At 40.7% G+C, this 20,515-nt stretch overlaps 1 protein-coding gene across 5 annotated transcripts in view; it reads left to right on the top strand.

Moving 5' to 3' along the window:
* Positions 1 to 20,515, top strand: part of PRKN (parkin RBR E3 ubiquitin protein ligase) — a 611,538-nt gene that overhangs the window by 388,648 nt on the left and 202,375 nt on the right. For all 5 annotated transcript variants that reach the window (XR_013984719.1, XM_081000694.1, XM_081000696.1 and 2 more), the window contains one exon: positions 2,163 to 2,299. Coding sequence is in view for 4 of the 5 variants with exons in the window: in XM_081000694.1 (XP_080856820.1) it covers positions 2,163 to 2,299 (137 nt within the window). In the remaining variant the exon portion in view is untranslated. The remainder of the gene's footprint in view (positions 1 to 2,162; positions 2,300 to 20,515) is intronic.

Genomic DNA, 20,515 nt, shown 5'->3' with positions numbered 1-20,515 from the left:
ACCTCCTGAGGGAGACGGTTCCACTGTCAGAAAGATTTTCCTTATGTTTAGTGGATTCTCCTCTCTTTTAACTTGAAGCCATTGGTTTGAGTCCTACCCTCCAGAGCAGGAGAAAACAAGCACACACAATGATGAAACACATACATTAGCTTTGCATAAAGAGACCAGCCATACCTTTGAAACCTGCATGAAAGACCAGAGTGGGGTGGGGTGGGGAGGCAGAGAGCAGGTGCAGCTTTTTCCATGTCACATTCAAGGTACTAATGCCTTGAGAGGGAAAAAACGATGGCAATGATCCACAGGAAGAGCTGCTTTTCAGCTTGTCACTGCTATTGTTGTAGGTTTTAGTTGTGGTCTGCATGCCATTGGTGGCCATACATGCCTCAGTGCATCTTGGATGGCTGACTGGGGACAGTGGAACCTAATGGGTAGCAGCTGCAAATGCCATTATCTGTGACTAGGTGTCCATTGGGAATAAGCTGAGAGAGGATGTCCTGGTTGGTTGGTTGGTTGGTTGGTTGGTTGGTTGGGTGATTGACAGACAGACTATATATATATATATATATATATATATATATATATATATATATAATCGCCCTTCACCCAAAGACCTTGGGCAGTTCACAAGAGATAAATACAAAATGAGAATACAAATTACACAATGAAACAGAAACTAGAACAAACCAATAACCCCACTCTCACAAACACATTTTAAAAATAATAGAATGTAAATCAGCCAAATGCCTGGTTGAGGAGAAACTGTTTCTCTTGACCCCTTAAGATATGTAATGTGTTTTTCATTTGTGATGCTATGGCCAGGCCCCCAAATTGCTTGCTGGAGTAATATCTCTGGTGTCTATATTTGGGGATGCAGTTATTACGGGACATGGTGTTCACATTAAGACCATATACTGACAGATCCAAAGCATGGCATTACATTGCAACTCTGCCTGCAGCTGCTGTTTGTTTTGCTGTCACAGGCCTTTGTTTTCATCCTGAAATTAATAATGGATCATGAATGTTTGACCAGCAAGGCAATCAGTGGCATGCAGTGCTTGGTGTCCATCAATAAAAGTAGCTGTGCAGGTTTTATGTCAATGTAGGCCAACACCATAGCTTTAAGTAGATGTCTTCCTGCAAAGAATCCTGGGAACTGTAGTTTGCCCCTAACACAGCTACAGTTTCCAGCACCCTTAATACATTGTTCCCCCAGGGAGGAAAGCCATGCTTTAGATGTATGGTTGGAATGAGACTGCTGAGTTCCACTTGTGCAGCTGTTCATTCATCTTAAGGCTAATGATTGTGGGGGGTGGGGGGGATAGCATCTTGTCAGCATGTCCCCCCCCCCCAAATTTACATGTGTTCATTATCATTATAATGAATCTCTAGAAAGAGCTTTCGATGGTCTTAATTCCATATATCCCATATATCGTATTGGCCTGAATTTAAGCCTCACTTTTTCCCCAAATTCTGACCATGAAAAGTTAAAGTGTGGCATAAATCCGCGACCTTACAAAAATTGGCTTTTACGATATCACTGCTGAAACAGACATACGGTAAAACAGAACGGGTGTGAGTGCCTGCAGAATTTTAAGGGAGCAGCTTATGTTTGGGTATTGTCTTTTTTTCTTGTTCCCCCTTGAATTTTAAAGGTGTGGCTTATATTCGGGCCAATACAGTAATTCATCGCAAAACTGTATGCATCGCAAAACTGTTTTTGGAATTATGGCATAATATCACCAATGACTCTGTGGTTTATGTCCCCTCTCCAATCTTCAGAAACATGTAGGATGTTATTGATGGAGACTGAATTACATATTGGCGTTCTTTCTCCCCCCACTACCCTCCAGTCCTTGCTATTAAATTATTCACCCCTCTCCTCTCTGTGCAGTCTGTCTTAATTTAATTACAGTCCTAAAAATCGGTGTCATCACGTCTCGCAATAATTCTGTACAGCCGTTGGTAAGCCTCATCCTCAGTGCTAGCATGCTGACGTAGCAGATCTGAGAGGTCTTGGTATGTAAGTCCTCTCTAGGCAGATGTTGTGTCTTTGTATGTTCCATATAAAGCATAGAAGACTGCTAGCATGAAGCTAAGCTACATAGGAATAGCATGGCATAATAAAGACAAACTGCTTTATCCTTTTCCCCCTTTCCTTTTAGGAGCCCTGTGTTGGTATTCCAGTGCATACATCGCCATGTCATTTGCCTGGACTGTTTTCATTTATACGGTGTCACTATGCTGAACAATCGCCAGTTTATCCATGACCCTGACCTTGGCTACTCCCTCCCATGTGTGGGTAAGTCATCCAGTATTTTCCCCCTCTCATATTACTTGGCTTAAATAGTAGGCAGGAATTACTAGCTCAAATAACAAATATCTGTCACTCATTTTTTAAAAAATTTTTTAAATAATAACACTGGGCAACAATTTTTTACTTTTTGAATGTTGTCTAGATTTCTACAACTGATTTAGGGTATTTTTGCACTGCTGAATCAGGAAATGGCATCCGTTTCTCTCCATCAGGTCAGGTTTACTGTAAACTGAATGGTGGGCATTGATAAAGGTAAGTACAGGTAAATTGCATGTTGCTTCACCATTTTTCAAACTTCAGGGCTTGAACTTCCGTTTCTTGGAACTCCTGGAATGCTCAGCAGCAGGGAGGTCTCTCTTCAGAGTCCAACAGTAGTCAGCCATCATGACTGTGTCCCAGCGACCCTGATACCTGGTCTCCATCTCTTTCATGTCCTGATGGAATCTCTCCCCCTGCTCGTCACTCATTGAACCCAGATTCTCAGGAAACCGGTCCATATGTGAAAATAGGTAGTGCATCTTGACGCTCATGTTGCATCCCAGGTTTCTGAAAGCAGTCAGCATGTTGTTGACAAGTTCTGCGTAATTTCTGGCCTTATTGTTGCCAAGAAAGTTCTTCACTACCAGAACAAATGCCTTCCACGCTTCCAGTTCCACTTCGTTCACTGAGTTTCCGAACTCTGGATCTCTGACGAGCTGACGGATCTGAGGACCGTCAAACATGCCAGCTTTCAACTTCTCCATGGTCAATCCTGGAAAAGTCTGGCACAAGTAAGTGAAGCAGTCACCATCCTTGTCCAGAGCCTTGGTGAACTGCTTGATTAAGCCGAGCTTGATGTGCAGCGGTGGGAAGAGTATTCTGTCTCTGTCCACCAGAGGGTCGTTGATGACGTTCCTTTTTTTGCAAGGCACCAATTCCTCCCGCACAGGCCAGTCCTTCTTCGTGTAATGCTGAGCACGGTCCCTACTATCCCACATGCCCAGAAAACATGGGTACTTGGTGAAGCCAGACTGTTGTCCCAAGAAAAAGTTCACCATCTTCAGGTCAACACAAATAAACCACTTATGCTGATCATAACCAATTTTCTCCAGCACATACTTCACCGCTTCATAGTTCTCCTTCAGGGTACTTGAGTGAGCCAGGGGTATAGAGGCAAACTGGTTGCCGGTGTGTAGCAGAACACATTTCAGTGATCGCTTGCTGCTGTCAATGAACAGTCTCCAATCTTTGGGTTCGTACTGTGGCACTCCAAGCCCCATTAACTTAGTTTTGATCCCCCAACTTTATGCTTTGCCGCACCAATATATGGAAGATTTCGAGGTTTTATGACTTCAAACTGATCCCTTTTTGACATAATCACCCAGAACTATCGGACCTGAATACTTCTTGTCATTAAAATAATCATTTCCAATCAACATGGCATTTTACCCCCACAAACTTCTTCTAAAATGCTCCACACAAGCGTACATGTTAACAAAAACGTAAAAGAGACTTGTGGCCATAGCTCAAAAACTTGACCTGATTGAGCAAAACCAATGTAATTTTTGGATTCAGCACATCAGATTCGTCCTAAATCAGCTGAAAAAATGCAGACAACAACTTTGTTGTTGACCAGTGTAATCATGGAATAATGATTTGTCTTAGCATTTGCTTCTTTTGATGGACTGCCTATTGGTTTCAGAAAAACTCCTCTAGTCCTGTTCTGCCTTTGCAGTGCTATATCTTGGTTCTAAATGGCATTTCTTTTATAAGCATATGCATACATATTTTTTCACATTAGGATTTCATCATCATCAAGTGTTAAATGATGATAGCTATAAACTGCAAGGGGGAAAAAATAGAAAAGAAAAGCTGAATGACCTCCACATGTCTTCTTTAGAGTCAAATAAGTTGTTAACTTCATTGGCCTATCTTCAACAGCTAATAGGAAAAGTATGTAACAGGAATTTCAAATAACCTTCCTGGCTGGTGAAGTTATCTCTGTTAATTACCACTGTGTTGAGTGCATGGCAGATCACCCGCAGCATTTGTTAGGTTGAGTATCCTTTCTGCTTGACTAGGGAGAGAAATGTGGATTAGAGGCATCAAAAATGGTTGATGATTGTGGAAAAAGGTGACGTATCAGAAAAAAAGCAAAACAGCAAAATGTTGATTCTTAAACACTGAACAACGAAAATTGCAAAACAGCTAATTTTCTTTCTTGCTCTCAGGTGTCAAATTTGCTGGCAGTACCATGCCATATCCATGTTTTTGTGACACATTGAGCATGGCAAGCCAAATAATTTATTTAATGCTGGATGAGCCACTTCTGGCAATGGATTTCCATCCTGTTTCTTAGAAGTATTGGATCCAGGAGAGGTGTAATGTTTTCTGTTTATTTTCATTATCTCCACTCATGTTAGTAATGGCCATGGTTGAATTTCGAGTAGGCTCATTCTAACATTTATCAGAAGAGTTCCCACCTCAGGCATCAGCTTCCAGGAAGACACATGTACAGTTCATCAAATTCCAATTATTTAGTGGTTATCCTATTTTAACCACTGCAGCAGAGGAGAAGTCATTGGGATTTTCTTCCCCATGCTAAATTTCAAGCTGACACTACTATTAAAATGGTTTGGGACTCACTGGGAAATTACTTCATGACATTAAAGAGTCAATGCATTGCACTTTTAATTGAAATTTTTGTTGTCATCATTGTTGTTATTCATATTTTAGTTCTGGTTCTTTTGCTCTGTTTAGTTGGTTACTACTTTGGGACAAAATATTTCTTGATAAAGATATCAGTATTCATTTATTGGATTTATTGACATACTCCAGCAATCTATGGATTATTAATTTTTTTTGCCTTACGTTTTATTCTCAGCTTGTTAAGTAGTAATTTAACCTCAGCTATGTCTCAGCCCATGCATATCATCTGCTGTGGGTTTAACTAGATGTGACACTGAGTTCCAGGACACATTCCACCATTTAAAAAGGAATAAAGAAAAACAGACTTATAGGTCTGTGATTGAAAGTCGAGGAACTACTGGTGAAGCAACTGCTTACCCCACTTTTCCTCCTGCAGTTTGTTTGCTAGAAATACTGCCCTACCCCTGTTTTGCCCACCTTCAGAATAAAATATAGGGGGACCTCATATTTTTTCTCTTCAGGCACAAAACTAGACAGCTGTAGGGATATTTTGTGTGGACAAGCAACAGAAGGGGAAAGAGTTAAGCCCACTCTGCCACTCTTCTGCTCCTGGCTGAATTTTTCAATTGCTGCTTTCCTTTAAAAAAAGGTGTAGTTGACACAATAGATTGATGCTTACCAAAGTAGCTGAGACTAATTTATCTTTTTGCTTCCACATGGCTTCTTTTGTGGAAAATATAAACCAATATCTTTCTAAAGAGCATATGTCAAAATGCACCATTGTTAACATTATTCAGCAGCGGGGGGAAGCTGAAGACAGACCCAACAGAACTGATTGTTCCATAGTGAAGACTTTTCATTTCCATTACTTCTGAGTAGTTGAATATAGGATTGTACTGTGTCTATAAAAACCCCCTCTGAAATTATCCATACTTGTTGTTGTTTGTATACCACCCTATACCCGCAGGTCTCAGGGTATACTTGTGATCTTACTCCTTAGAAACACTGACACCATGGTTGTTGTTGAAATTTATATACCACCCTTCATTTGAGGGTCACAGGGCAGTTTACAGTACAAAAATACAACAGTTTTATTGTATTCTGGACATTACTTTATAGATCTGTTTGAATTAAAAATGGGGGTACTTCAGCTCCAGTCAAGCCACTGATAAGTCTTATTGGTGTCACTGAGGTTGGTCCCAGAAATGCTAAAAAATAATATTCCTCCGTTCTCTTCGGTGCATATGGGTGCAAATACAGGAGGCAAAGTATCAGCTTTGTTTAGTTTGCTTAAATGTTAAAATTAACACTGTTCATTCTGGTGTTGTTATTTTGGGGAAATTATATAACATCATTATCATAGCCAGCGATTTCCATTAACATTTGACTCTCTGTTTTTGATGCTATCAAGGGAATGATCAGATCTTGCTGGAGATACACAGTCATGGGGAAAAGAAAGTGCACCCTCTTTGAATTCTGTGGTTTTACATATAACAATCATTTGTTCCTTATTAAGTCTTAAAATTAGGTAAATACAACCTCAGATGAACAACGACATATGACATATTATACCATCTCATGATTTATTTAACAGAAATAAAGCCAAGATGGAGAAATCATGTCTGAAAAAACTAAGTACACCCTTACTGCTTCCATAGGAATTAATAGGCTAAGTAGCGGACAGGGGCTGCTAATCAAATGTCCTTGCTTAATTGATCATCAGCATGTGTGCCCAGCTCTATTAAAGCCAAAGTTTCCGTAACTTGCTGGTCTGGAGCGCTCAGGTGTGTTTTAACACAATGCCAAGGAGGAAAGACCACACAATGCTCTTAGGGAAGCAAGTGCTGCTGCCCATGAAACTGGGAAGGGTTCTAGGCCACCTCCAACCAATTTTAAGTCCATCATTCTACAGTGAGAAAGATTATTCAGAAGTGAGAAACATTCAAGGCAGTTGCCAATCTTCTCAGGAGTGGACGTCCCAACAAATTCACCCCAAGGTCAGACAGTGCAATGCTTGGAGAAATGGGAGGTGGGGAGTTACGTCTCAGGCTCTACAGGCCTCAGTTAGCATGTTAAATGTTAAAGTTCATGACAGTGCAATGAGAAAAAAACTGAACAAGTACAGTTTGTTTTGAAGGGTTTCCAGGAGAAAGCCTCGTCTCTCTAAAAACAACATGGCAGCACAGCTTTGGTTTGCAAAGTTGCATCTGAAGAAACCACAAGATTTCTGGAACAACATCCTTTGTTCAGAATGAGACCAAAGTGGAGATGTTTGGCCATAATGCACAACACCACATTTAGCAAAAACCAAACACAGCATATCAGCACAAGCACCTCATACCAACTGTCAGGCACAGTAGTGGAGGGGTGATGATTTGGGTGTGTTTTGCAGCCACGGGAACTGAGAATCTTGCAGTCATTGAGCTGACCATGAACTCCTCTCTATACCAAACTATTCTATAGTCAAATGTGTGGCCATCTGCCCAACAGCTGAAGCTTGGCCAAAATTGCGTCATGCAACAGGACAAGGATTCCAAGCACACCAACAGAATGACTGAAAAAGAACAGAATCAAGGTGTTGCAATGGCCCAATCAAAATCCAGATCTCAGCCCAACTGAAATGCTGTGTGGGACCTTAAGAGAGCTGTGCATAAACAAATGCCAGCAAACCTCAATGAACTGAAGCAACGTTATAAAGAAGAATGGGCCAAAATTCCTCCACAACAATGTCAAAGTGCAAGTAGATAAATAGGTACTGCTCCGGCGGGAAGGTAAATGGCATTTCCGAGCGCTGCTCTGCTTCTCCAGAAGTGGCTTAGTCATGCTGGCCACATGACCCGGAAGCTGTACGCTGGCTCCCTTGGCCAGTAAAGCGATATGAGCACCACAACCCCAGAGTCATCCGCGACTGGACCTTACGGTCAGGGGTCCCTTTACTGCTGCTAAAAGTGGTTCTACAAGCTATTGAATCATACGGTGTCCTTAGTTTTTCACACATGACTTTTCAATTTTGGCTTTATTTCTGTTAAATAAATCATGACACAGTGTAATATGCCATGTGTTATTGTTAATCTGAGGTTGTATTTACCTAATTTTAAGACCTGCTAAGGAACAAATAAGGGACGCGGGTGGCGCTGTGGGTAAAACCTCAGTGCCTAGGACTTGCCGATCGCACGGTCGGCGGTTCGAATCCCCGCGGCGGGGTGAGCTCCCGTCTTTCGGTCCCAGCTCCTGCCCACCTAGCAGTTCGAAAGCACCCTTAAGTGCAAGTAGATAAATAGGTACCGCTTTATAGCGGGAAGGTAAACGGCGTTTCCGTGTACTGCGCTGGTGCTGGCTCGCCAGAGCAGCTTTGTCACGCTGGCCACGTGACCCGGAAGTGTCTTCGGACAGCGCTGGCCCCCGGCCTCTTAAGTGAGATGAGCGCACAACCCTAGAGTCGGACACGACTGGCCCGTACGGGCAGGGGTACCTTTACCTTTAAGGAACAAATGATTGTTATTATGTCTTCGTATGTAAAACCACTGAATTCAAGGAGGGTGCACTTGCTTTCCCCCATGACTGTATATATATCTGGATAAATCTAGAGGTCAAAAACTCTTCAGGAAAATAACAGGATTTACTTCATTGGATCGCTGTAACTGAGAACAGAGATGTGTTTCATAGATGCATAGTAATTTGAGCATGAAATATGTAGTGAAAAATGTATTTTGTACAAATAGCATTTTTCAAATCAATTTTGTAACTTGTGTGCCTTAATGGCAGGGTCATTACACATAGGGTGCTTCCAGACATGGATGATTTAGTAGCACACAGTCATTTCGGTTCCGCTTTAAGATGGAAATGGAATAGCAACTCTTTTTCCAGACTTCTAGAATCTGTCACCAATTGGACAGACTCCAAATGTGCTCCAAATGTGAGGGGAGTGGAGTAATTTTCATTAGGACCACTATGTTTATTTATTTCATAAAGTATATACACCACTTAGTTGTAAAAAATACCACTCAAAGCAGTTTCCCCCATTGCGTGGACAGGATTCCCAGGTAAGATCCTCCCTCTATTGTGTGGGCAGGTAATCCCTCCCCTACCTGGCCTGGTCTCCTTGGCAACGCTTCCCCCAGGTGGGATTGGACAACTACTGAGGTAGGCGGAGACCTCCAGGTATCCCACCTGAGGGAAGGCAAAGCCAAGCCTATGCTGATGGAGCCACTCCAGATCCAGGGGCTGCGCACGTCCACGCAAAGGGCGCCCCCCGTTTTAAGCGGGGAGCGGTCATTATGTGTGAAGAAAATGTAGACTACTACCCCTTGCTGCGTTTCCAAGCATGATCCTGTTACCCATTAGCTTCAGTTTAGGAAGGAAAAAGAAAATGAATATAAAGATAATGATATTTGGAAGAGGAAGGATTAAACTGATTAAACTGATTCTTAGAAAGGAAAGACATCATAGAGAACATTTATTTATTCTCTTTATGAAGCAATGATTGGCCAAACAACCTCTTGAACAGCTGTGTGGTGTATGTGTTTTAGAAAGAAAGCTGAACAGAGGGGAAATATTGTGATCACTGCGTCATGTAGATGCCCTATTAAAAGTGAGTGGGCAGGGGAAACATGACTGTTCCACAGTAGATGTCTCCTTTGGAAACAACCATAGATTAGAGGCCAGAGAATAAATACTTCTCATGTTATTTCAGATTAATATGTGAATACCAGGTTTCCCAATCTACTTTCCATCACTATGTGCACATTACTCTGCCCCTTCTCACTGTTAGCCTCCCTTGCTCTGGCTTTCATTCATTCCTGGGCCTTTTGGCTGCCATTGGTTGAGCATCCTCTGCCTGCTCCACTATTTGTGACATTAGGACAGCTGAAGCAATAATTGCCAGAGGCTTCAGTATCACCACAAATCCCTTACAGTGAATGTAATGTTATATATGTGTGTGTCTGCGCGCGTGCGCATGTGCTGTGCTCCATAACTGGCATACCTGAATGTGGAGATCTAAGTTAGAATCTGATAGATTGCCTAGAAAAATACTACCTGGTGTAGGGTTGTTTTCTATAGATAGTCTAGCAAGTATTGTTTAGAATTTATGAGGACATAAGATGCTGCTTTATACTTATTACCCTTCTAGCCTACTATTGTCTACTCTGACTGGCAGAGGCTTTCCATGGTATCCAGCAGAGAGGGGTGTTTCCCATCACCTGCTCTCTGACTCTGTTGATGTGTGATACCAGGACTGAACCCACAATCTTCCATGTGTAAAGTACTGAGTGATGAGCCCTACCCACTCTTTCGTAGGGTTAAAATTCATTAGACAATGTCCAATCATGTCAATTCAGAATTCAATTCAGATGTCAGGGCTTCTACTTGCTGGAACACCATTTTACAATAGCTGGTCTGATTATTTAAAACAGAGCTATGATTTAAACCCATTCTATGTGTAGATACTGAGACTTTGCAGCTAGGAGCAAAACCCACTACAAAATAGTTTTCTCGTCTTATGGTAACTAAACTCTATCCCATTTCTCTTTATGGTGTCTTGAATTAATGAGTCTTCATGCATAGATATTTCCATGAGTACTGACCTCTAAATATCTTTGAAATAATTAATAAGGTGCTTAGAGGGATAGGCTTGCATATGCATGAAAGCACATTTATGGTTATTTAGCTAGTAGAAAGGGCACTGAAATTTCATCTGAAAAAAATGACACTTACAGAAAACCACACAGCGTATTTTAACATGAACCCTACCACTTTCCATTAAAAAGGGGTGGGGGAAGGATGATAACTATGTGGGGTTATAGCCCACAAGGGAGTATAAACATGTCATGGAGCAGGAATGCCAAGAGAAGAATGGTGAGGCTAAGAATTGCAAGCTTTTACATTGCTGCAAGCATTTTGCAAAAATGGCTCTACGTCCATTTACGCCTGAAGAGTTCATCATATTTTGTGACATATTCTAAAGAGATCGGAGAAAAAGAAGCTATTCCCATCAGAACTGTAAAATGCTTTTTGTATCTTGAGGTGATCTCTATATTATCACAGATAAATAAAGTTACCTCTAGTTGCTGTTGGGACTATTATTAAAAATTGTGAGGGGGGCGGCACACACACTTCTTTAAGAGCAATATAAGAACACTCCTGGGAATTGGTTCCTATGTGAGTATCCTGTAACAACAAGTTATAATTGGTGGTGGGTTTTCAAGCCCCTGGTCTCTCCTAACAGGAGCTGTCTTTGGATTCAGTCCAATAATTGCCATCCTCAATTTTTCACCATCTTACATAAGGACCTCATATATTGGGCAGTTTCACTGCCAGAAGAATTGAGAGGTAAAGTAGCCTGAGCTGATAGGATATAGCAAAGCCAATGAGGGAAAGTGGAAATTAAAATGCATGGTGCCACATACAGTTCCTAATGCATGATGGCAGTGGGATCAGAGGCATGGATACTGTATTCCCATGGCAGAAAAAAGTTAGTCATCAATAGGTTTGCAGCTTAGTCAATACATTGCTGAACCCATTGCTGAGTAACCTTAGCTCTTCAACCTTCGTATTTAAATCATTGGTACACACTCCCCACCTATATAACTGTTCAGGATTAAACGGATGCAAAATCCTGACATATTTCCCATTCTTTCCAGTGTTCAGGGGGTGAGGGTTGATTCTTACCCAGCCAAAATGACGCCAGTCACACACAAGAGGGAAGTAGGAGCATGTTTGGGAGAAACAAGAGCTTTGCAGAAATACCAAAAAGTGGGCAAAATCCTCACAAAACAGCTGAAACAGAACTATGCATGTGTCAAAATCTGTGCGTGACTATCTCCTTTCATCCAAACAAAATTAAATCTGCAATAATGTTCCCCTGGTTTCTCAGTGCATCCCTCCTTAGATTGGGTATTTGTGAATATGATCAATTTCAGTGCTTCTCTGTCTCTTACTTTTGCTTTCTTAAATTTAAGTCATCCCATTTCCACAGCAGTTTGAGTGTGTGTATGTGTGTTAAAATTCAACATTTTAGTGTGAATTTCTCCCATTTGTACGCAATTGTGCCTAGTATACACATTTTTTGCAAAGAAATTTCCCCTAATATAATGCATTTGTGTGTGTTATTTTCACTGACATATGAGTAAGTTTCCAAGCATATGCATTTATGTAAACCTTACTTGGCTGGAGAATTGTATTGCAAAATTCAGAAAAGTGCATATTTTGAAGGAAGGCTGTTTCAGTTTGTGTATTGTTTCAGCAAGAGTGAATTAGGTCAGCTGGTATACAATGTGAACTGAATTGAATTTTTTCCCCATCCTTACCTCAGACCTGAGCAGTCTCCTGGCTGAGAAGGGTGAGATTTGAAGGCAGAGATTGGCCCCAATGCCTGCCTTCAAAGTATCCCTTTGAGCATTTTATATCTGCACCTTCAAAACCTCTCAGCGTGACCCTTCTCAGACAGGGAGGCTGCCCAGAGCTGAGTTCAGATAGTACAACCTCCTTATTTATGTATTATTTCAACTGTACAGTCCACCCTTCCTCTCCAAAGAGAGCCCAGGTAGCTCACAATAATAAAAAATGCATGAAAATTAAAATAACACTATAAACAAATTGCAAAAAACACTTTGGGTTCAGAAGGTATCCTAACATGTGTTTTCTATGTGGTTTTCACTCTCCCTTTTAATCAAACTGAAGATAGCCCACCAGCCATGTATGGTGGCCCAAAAGGGACTCAATAAGCTCCATTTTTGTTTCATGTCTGAAATTCATAAAGTTACGGGGGGCTGTCAAATATCTGGCATAGCAAAATGCATGGATAATAGGCTGTGTTTCATTAGATAAGGCACAGGCTATGGTATATGCAGGCCTGGTTTATATGCTCATTTTAAAAAGATATTTTTAATCATGAAGTCCCTCGTAATTCTTCTGTGGTTCATGTTCTCTTGAATATGCTTCAATATGATGAAAAAGAAAATGTTCAGTAGTATAAACCCAGAGTTTATCTGTTTTTCAGCACATGGACAAGAACACTAGACTAGACTGGAAATAATTTAAATGGTCATACTGTCCATTTTGCATTAGTGGGTTTTTTAAAAAAAGAAAGAAAGAAAGAAAGAAAGAAGTTTTTAATGGCATATAAATATTTTTTGCATCATTTTATTTAAGACAGCTTAAATAATGGGCATTGTGGGAAACATAAAAGCAGAAGGAAAATATGCTTCGAGAAGAAGCAGCTATTAATGAGCAAATTCGCCCAATGTAGTAACTACATTTTCTTGAATTTATTTTGTTCACTTACTTGCAATGATATACTAAATTGGTTCACATGGATAAAAAGCAAAGAAAAGCACAGTTTTGAGGGCAGTGAATCAAACTAGTTTTAGTTGCCTATAGAATGCTGCTTACAGCTCATCTAAAATGGCAATTGCTGGCAAATTAAAACAAGTGAATAGAAGAGAGATTTCTACCCCCCACCACATTTGTGTTTCCTCACCCCCCCCGCCCCAAAATAGTTAGAGTGGTGGGCAAAAAATGGCATGGACATTTCAGTGGTGACACATCTTAATGGAACTTATCCCCATAGGATGGGTCTTTGGCCCCCTCTTTATGTCATTTTAAATGAGCCTTAAAAACTTATGTCTTTCAGTCTGCTTTCAGTTGCTGACACCCGTCTGTTTTTTTAAAAAATACTATTGTTCTGTGTTTTATCCTTACTGGTCTCAATCAGGATGTTTTTACGCTGCTATTTTATTTAATGTTTTAAATGTGTTTAATAATTCACATGGTTTTATGACTGTTTACGTTGTATTTATATTGGTTTGGTTATGTTTTATGTAAACCACTTTGTAGAAGCTTAGAAGCTTTAACCAGGAGAGTGGGATGTTAATACTTAAATAAATGATATACACAACCATAAAAAATCATCCATTCAGACTCAGGTTTTAATTTGCCTTCTTTAATTTGCTGGCTTTAAATGAAGGTGTCTTTATGTACAGTTAAATTACCGTCTCCATTTTCTAAGTTAAGGTGAGCTCCTGGAAATGTATTTATTTAAATGAAGGCATCTAATCTTCCCTCTATTAGAATTCCTAATGGTTCGTATGTGAGAGGGTTCCATAAGCAGGAATAGGGTTCAGCTGGGAAAACCATCACCAGGTGGTTTTAGTTATAACTTGTCTCCAGTAGACAAATTCCAGAGACCATTTGGGCTATGTGCATAGGCGTGTAAGCCTTCAATTAATATTCCTAGACTTACTTTTTGAGCTTTGGTCTCTTGCATGGCATCGTTGCCACATCTCAGAACTGATGAAGAATGTTCTCCTTTGACTATGAGTTGACTTTAATTAAATTTCTGTGCCTGGAAAGTGAAAATCTAATTTTCTTTTTGACATTTTCTATATTACTACTTAGACAAAATTATGAAAATAATTAATCCCTGTGAAGCAGACAGCGGCATTATAAGAGGTACAAAAATATTGCATATAAATAATACCACTAATCACCAATCTGTTATAATTTATTGATGTAAGTGCTTATTACAAATCTTAAATCAAATTTGTTCTTGATGTAGAGAATCTGCCAAACTACTGCAAAAAGTAGCTGGATATCAGTAAATGATTTTACAGCTACTTTGAATCATTTTTACGCCTGTAAAAAATCCGTTTATGTGACTGTTTCCCATCTTCTTCCAAAATATAAGCAAATATGATTGATGAGTTGTCCCACATAACATTGAGGAAACATTTGAATGCTCACTTTCAGCTTTCTGTTTCAAATGCTGTCCAGGCTAGAAGAGGATGGGAATGTTAACAGCATATATTTATGAAGCTAACTTATACTGAGGTAGATCATCAATACTTCTAGTAAAGTATCTCAAAGTATCTACACCTAATTTGTTGCTTTAGCCCTAAATCAAAATTATTGCACATAGATATAATGTGACATAAAATACCTTTGGGGATCACCTCTTTGCACACAAACCAGCCTGCACATTAAGTCCATTTTAGAGGCCATTTTCATAGACCCTAAGGATCATCTATTTCAACCCCTGCAATGCTGGAATCTCAATTAGATCCTACATGGCAAATGGCCATCTAAGTTCTGCTTAAAAACCTCCAAGGAAGGAAAGTCTACCACCTCTCATGGGAGTCTGTTCCACTGTCAAAGAGTTCTTACTGTCAGAAAGTTCTTTCTGATGTTTAGTTGGAATCTCTTTTCTTGGAACTTGAATCTATTGGTTCTCCAGAGCAAGAGAAAACAAGCCTGCTCCATTTCCCTTGTGACAGCCATTTAGATATTTGAAGTTGGCTATCATATCTTGTCTCAGTCCTCTGTTGTTATTTAGTCGTTTAGTTGTGTCCAACTCTTCGTGACCCCATGGACGAGGGCACACCAGGCACTCCTGTCTTCCACTGCCTCCCACAGTTTGGTCAAACTCATGTTAGTAGCTTTGAGAACACTGTCCAACCATCTCGTCCTCTGTCGTCCCCTTATCCTTGTGCCCTCCATCTTTCCCAACATCAGGGTCTTTTCCAGGGAGTCTTCTCTTCTCATGAGGTAGCCAAAGTATTGGAGCTCAGCTTCAGGATCTGTCCTTCCAGTGAGCACTCAGGGCTGCTTTCCTTCAGAATGGATAAGTTTGATCTTCTTGCAGTCCATGGGACTCTCAAGAGTCTCCTCCAGCACCATGATTCAAGAGCACCAATTCTTCCTTATCCAGGCTAAACATACTCAATTCCCCCAGCCGTTCCTCATAAGGCTTGGTTTCCAGACCCTCTGTCATCTTGGTCACCCTCCTCTGCACATGTTCCACCTTGTCAATATCTTTGTTAAATTGTGGCAGAATAGAGCGGTACCATTACTTCCCTTGCTCAGAACACTGTTGACTCTTGTCAACTCTTGTTGAAGCTTGTGGTCTACTAAGACCCCTAGGTACTTTTCATATTTCCTACTGGCAAGTCAGGTGTCTTATATTTTATATTTGTGCAGCTGGTTATTCCTGCCTCAGTGTAACACCTGACATTTGTTTCTATTGACATTCATTCTGTTAGTTTTGGCCCTTTTCTCCAATCTGTTAAGGTCATATTGAATGCTTGATTCTGTCTTCAGCAGCATTGACTACCCATCCCAGTTTGGTGTTGTCTGCAAATTTGATGAGCACCCCCTGCACACATCTACATCCAAGTAGATGTTGAACCACAACAGGTTCTCTGTTGAAGGTACTAGCCAGGGAAAGGGTCCTTTGGGTTGTGGCATGCTGCCTTCAGAACAATGCTTTCAGGAAAGCAATCCAGCTGCCAAATCCCATGTCTTTTTTTAGTGCTGGAACAAATAGTGCAGTAATGGTGTTTTTGACATGCAAAATACAGTCAACTAAAACGAATACCACATAACAGCACAACAAGATCACTAATTAAGACAAGAGTGGGAAAGATCCTCACTGATTGCAGTTCTTGGGGTGCTTGGTTGTGGGAAGAAATGTTTACACCTGTATTTGATTGGAATTAGAATTGGATCAAAAATGTGAAAGGCTTCCACCCACATAGGAGGTAAATGGGACCCATAGCACTTTCCTTGTTTGCTGCATCCTGGTTGAATTGGTTTTATTTCGCTGTTATGATTTTATGCTCTTACTGTTTTGCTGTTTTTTTATTGTTTATATGTGGTTTAATTGTTTGTTTCTGATTTGTTAGCTGCTCTGGGAGCAGAAATACCGAGGAATGAGACATATTTCCTCCATACCCAGTAAACAAATAAACTATGCATATTGGTTGTATTGATAGTGCTCCGTGCACTGGTCTTAGTCCCAAGCTGCTTCTGTTTGGGTATGTTGAAGGGAAAAGCAGTTCTGGCTTCAGATCAGGACATATGTGGCTTTGTCCCTGGAAGAGCACTGCAGCCCCTAGTGGAGAAATGTTCACATTGCATACACATGCACGACAAATGTTTTGAAATAAAAAGCACGTAGAAAGACAAATCTCATTGATTTTAACTTCCTAAAGAGATACATATTCAAGTGTACAAATGAGAAGCTATAGCTTTCCACTTACTTCATACTGATTTATGAGCGTCAGAGCCATTAGCCCACTATTTAAGTACCTTAGAAAGTCTCTTTCTTAATTTCCAGTTCAGCAAGTACTCAGGTTCATGAGTGGTTCTGTTGAATATGGCTAAGTGTGTTTCAGAAGCAGAGCAGACAATGAGAGACTGGAAAAAATGGATCATTGTCGTTCCATGGGTACCAAAATGCCCCCTTAGTAAGTGGAAAGAAAAAAAGGAGAAAAAAGAACAGCAATGAAATGAATTTATTTGAAACTAGGGTGTGTATATATATATATATGCTGTGTGTGTGTGTGTGTGTGTGTGTACGCGCGCGCACACACACACACAAGTGTTTTCAACAGCGTGAAGAAAGACATCAGAATTTGGAATTTTCATCAGCGTGAAGAAAGACATCAGAAATGACAGGCATTTGATGGAATAGAATAGAATAGAATAGAATAGAATAGAATAGAATAGAATAGAATAGAATAGAATAGAATAGAAGGGTCCAAATTACATGCACCTCCAGCAACAGGGGAGATGCTTCTGATGGGACAATTCCACATCAGTAGGAAGTATCCAAATGAATGAGTAAGCTATATTCACCATTCTAATTTAGAACATGAACACACTTCAATCAACAGAACCTGCACTGTTAACAGTGCCACATAATACCCATTCCACAATTGTAATAGTTTGAGCTTTTAGTGTGGCAGCACCTACACTTTGGAACCCCCTGCAAGCTCCTTCGGTGTACTCTTTCTGGTGCCTGCTAAAAACATTCTTATTCAGACAAGCCTACCCAGATGTTTATAAAGTTGGTGCGAGTTTTATTGTCATTTTAACTTTTGAGAAGAATTAAATTATTGCTGTTAATTTTTCTTAGTGATAATTTTCTTGTTTTATTTTGAGGTTGTCTTTTCTTTTTAAAAAAAAAACAAGCAGTGTACAAAATTTTGTGAAATAAATAAAATAGGACAGAATGACATATTGTTTTATTTGAATCCAGTGGTAACTCAGCATCTTTCTTAGATTAACTTGGAGTGCCTGATGTTAGCACCTTGAAATTGGCTCTGTGTGACATTCTTGAGATGCTGCTTTCTCTTCTTTCTTTAGACATATTCTGGCTCTGGATGTTGTTTGGTACACAGATAAGTGGATATATTAATGCCTTGCATTTCCACTATTTATGCAGCCACTGTATTTTCCAAAGCAGAATCCTCACAGGGAAGATGTGCATGCAGCTTACATATCTCCCCTAAATGAGTTCCCCATTGTACAATGCATTGACAGTGCAATTTAACCTAAGAATCGACCCTGGATTAGACCAAAGTGCATCTAGTCTCCAGCATTCACATTCAACAGTGGCCAGCCAGGTAAATTCCCCTTTGGAAGTTCAAAACCAAGAAAGCATGAAACACTTGCACTCCCTCTTGGTGTGTCCAAGGCTGCTCTTAAAAATATACATATAGGAGAGTTATCAATTAAGCTTAGCTCAAATGTGGGCTAATGTAACACAAATAAACAGCTATTTAACATTTTGGTTTCTGCACACATAATGTCGATTAACAGAGTGTCAGAGACAAAAGGGAGCTCAGCTTTTCAGGTAAATAGAGTAGTGGCTGGACTGGTGCTGCAGGAGCAGTGCTGTCATTAGGCCAACTAGGCAGCCACCTAATGCACAGGCCTCAGAAAGCTCAAACTAATGACCGCTCCCCGCTTAAAACAGGGGGCGCCCTTTGCGTGGACGCGTGCAGCCCCTGGATCTGGAGTGGCTCCATCAGCATAGGCTTGGCTTTGCCTTCCCTCAGGTGGGATACCTGGAGGTCTCCGCCTACCTCAGTCAGTTGTCCAATCCCACCTGGGGGAAGCGTTGCCAAGGAGACCAGGCCAGGTAGGGGAGGGATTACCTGCCCACACAATAGAGGGAGGATCTTACCTGGGAATCCTCACTTGGCTCCAGAGCTTCTCCCACCCTACCCACCCTCAGTTAATGTCTTCTTTGCAGGTTAACTTTTCTTCACAGGTTTTGCAGGTTAACTTTTCTTCACAGGTATGCGGGCGCTGCTACGTTAAGGTCACTGTTAAAGGGCCGGAAAGGAATTTCCCTGCATTGGCAGGTTTCGCCTTTCCTGTAGCAAAATGTCACAACTTTGGCGGTATCAGGCCTTGGGCGGAATCCTTTAGTCCATCTTCCTCTTTGCGGCGGCGATACCAGGGTTCCCCGTTAAAGGGGTTTCTGAAGGGAGGCTTTGACCGTACGCCGAAAGGTCGTCATTGCTCTCCCCTGCGGTGATGGTGTAACGGGGGCGGCTATCTCTGCTTGAACATATGTTCTCCAGAGCCGGCCCATCCCCCCCCCCCACACACTGGATAACCCTGATGCTCCCTAGGTCCCCGGCTGGGGACTGGGGAGGGAGAACGCAAAATGCCTGAGCCAAGGTCTACCCACATTTGAAATTTAATAAAGTTGTGGCCAATTTAATCCCATAGCACGTTGTCTTGAGTCGTTATTCCACATGATGGGGGGGACCGCTCGGGATCTGGGGACTCCACCTGTCCACGCAATAAACACGTATACACACTCAGCAAAGTTGCAAAAGAGACTAGTTTACTTGGCAACTATATATATATTGAGCTCCAAGCATCAGGACTTGACCTGAAGGAACTGGTGATAAAATTTGCAAAGCAAAAGGCACACAAACTGAAATTTTGATTCACGTAGGTAGCCGTGTTGGACCGACACAGTCAAAATAAAAAAAAAATTGTCCAGTAGCACCTTCGAGACCAACTAAGTTTGTTCTGGCTATAAGCTTTCGTGTGTATCTAAAGAAGTGGGCATGCACACAAAAGCTTATAACCAGAACAAACTTAGTTGAAATTTTGATGTGCCTGATATTGAAACTTTTATTAGACTTGCACTTTTAACATTTCAATTCACAAGATTATTCAAAATGATCCCCATGCTAAAACATTTATTTTGTATTTGAGAAACATTGCCTTACTTATTACTGCAATTTAAAGTAAATTTAGCAATTTCAAGTTTGGGGCTTTTCATTTTTTTTCTACAAGACATGTGTTTTTGAAAATTGAAGTTAGCAATTGGGGGGGGGGGGGGGAATAGGTGCAAATACTTAGCCTTGCCTAAGGTGCAAAATAGCCAGGCACAGTTGGATTTTGTTCCATTGTCTCAGGTAACATCATGCTGGAGTAAGGATTGATATTATGGGAGATTATTTAGTAATAAGTGCTAGCAGAGAGCAGTTTTTTGCTAGGTATATTGAAATGAGACTCTAAGGTAAATAATAAGCATTTTAGTAGGGCAGGGGAGGGAATCCTACTTAATCATATATTTTAACTGCTTGAAGCCATTCTAGCCTCTTGAGGAAATAGTGGCTCTTGTAACAGCATCTAATTATTTCTTTTCTAAAGAAGACCAACTGCACGAATAGCAATTATTTTAAAGCATTCCGTAAAGGTATTTCTCACCTAAAAAAAAATAAAAATCTTTCTAAATTTTAGGAAGAAAGATATTTCCAGGTCTAT

The sequence above is a fragment of the Podarcis pityusensis genome (genome assembly GCF_964106645.2).
Source record: "Podarcis pityusensis genome assembly, chromosome: 3".
In the NCBI taxonomy this organism is placed as follows: Eukaryota; Metazoa; Chordata; class Lepidosauria; order Squamata; family Lacertidae; genus Podarcis; species Podarcis pityusensis.
This window is presented reverse-complemented; position numbering and strand designations above follow the sequence as displayed.